We start from the raw sequence: 1,218 nt of genomic DNA on the forward strand, positions 1-1,218 counted from the left end.
TGCCCGAGTTAGGTACCTTGAAAAGCCGTAGAGGACAATTAAAAGCCCAGCTAACAAGATTTGTAAATCATCTGGAAAATGTTGACAAAAATAAATAAATAAATTGGACAGAGTTGAAGTGCCGCCGAGAAAAAACCGAGGATGTGTGGCAAGAATTTGAGCAGGTCCAAAGTGCAATTGAGTTGTTAGTGAACGATGAAGAAAAAGAAGAAGTGACGACCTATCGCGTGGAATTTGAAGAAACATATTTTAAAGCCGTTTCAATGTGAGAAGATTTGATGTACAAAAGAAGAAATGAGCAAATCCAAAATCAAGGTAACGTCGACGTTTGGGGTAGTAACATACTTGCTCCGACCCCACAGGTGACGGCAAGTTGTGGTAGTGGATTTTGTTGTAATAATTCTAAGGCGCCAATACAACTAGCGGCCATAAGTTTACCAACATTTTCGGGTATCTATAGTGAATGGCCTACATATTATGACATTTTTGGGGTTATGGTACACAAAAACGATCAAATAAGCGATATTCAAAGGTTATTTCATTTGCGCGCATCGTTATCGGGTGAAGCGGCTCAAGTCATACAAGGCATAGAGATAACCGCCGCCAATTATAGTATCGCTTGGGAAAGTTTGATCGCCAGATATAATAATAAAAAGGTGCTTATTCAATCACATACTAGAGGCTTGTACGAATTATCAGCGATAACTGAAGAATCCAAACAATTGCGAACATTTATTGATAAATTAAATTGTCATATCAACACTTTGGAGTCCTTGGGAGAAAACCCTCGAGGGTGGGGATCTATGTTAATTCATTTAATTACGAGCAAATTAGATATTGACACCATAAAGGCATAGGAAACAATTGCGCCGAAAGACGAGATACCACCAATTCAAGTACTGATACAATTTTTAGAAAAACGTTTCAAAATAGTAGAAGTTGTTGAATCGATATCACAAATGAATATTAAAGAAATCTCGGATTCGAAGGGAAATAAGAAAATCAATAAAGGTTATCCCAAGGAGAAAACGTATTCATTCGCTGTTACCGATATGACCAAATGTTACAATTGTAATTTACCATATACTATTTATAAGTGTCCTGCATTCCTAGCATTATCAGTATCCGACAGAATAAATTAAGTAAATGATGCACTAAAGTTGTGCAAAATATGTTTACGTCCACATAACGACAAAAAATGTTTCAAGTGCCATAAGA

At 36.6% G+C, this 1,218-nt stretch overlaps 1 protein-coding gene across 1 annotated transcript; it reads left to right on the forward strand.

Annotated features, from left to right (window-relative positions):
* Positions 1–278: 278 nt before the first annotated feature.
* On the forward strand, positions 279–857 carry LOC107885697. The gene has a single exon (XM_016809368.1). It carries the CDS (start codon positions 279–281, stop codon positions 855–857), a length of 579 nt encoding a protein of 192 aa, XP_016664857.1.
* Positions 858–1,218: the final 361 nt, after the last annotated feature.

This window comes from Acyrthosiphon pisum, unplaced genomic scaffold (assembly GCF_005508785.2).
Source record: "Acyrthosiphon pisum isolate AL4f unplaced genomic scaffold, pea_aphid_22Mar2018_4r6ur Scaffold_7746;HRSCAF=8327, whole genome shotgun sequence".
NCBI classification, from domain to species: Eukaryota; Metazoa; Arthropoda; class Insecta; order Hemiptera; family Aphididae; genus Acyrthosiphon; species Acyrthosiphon pisum.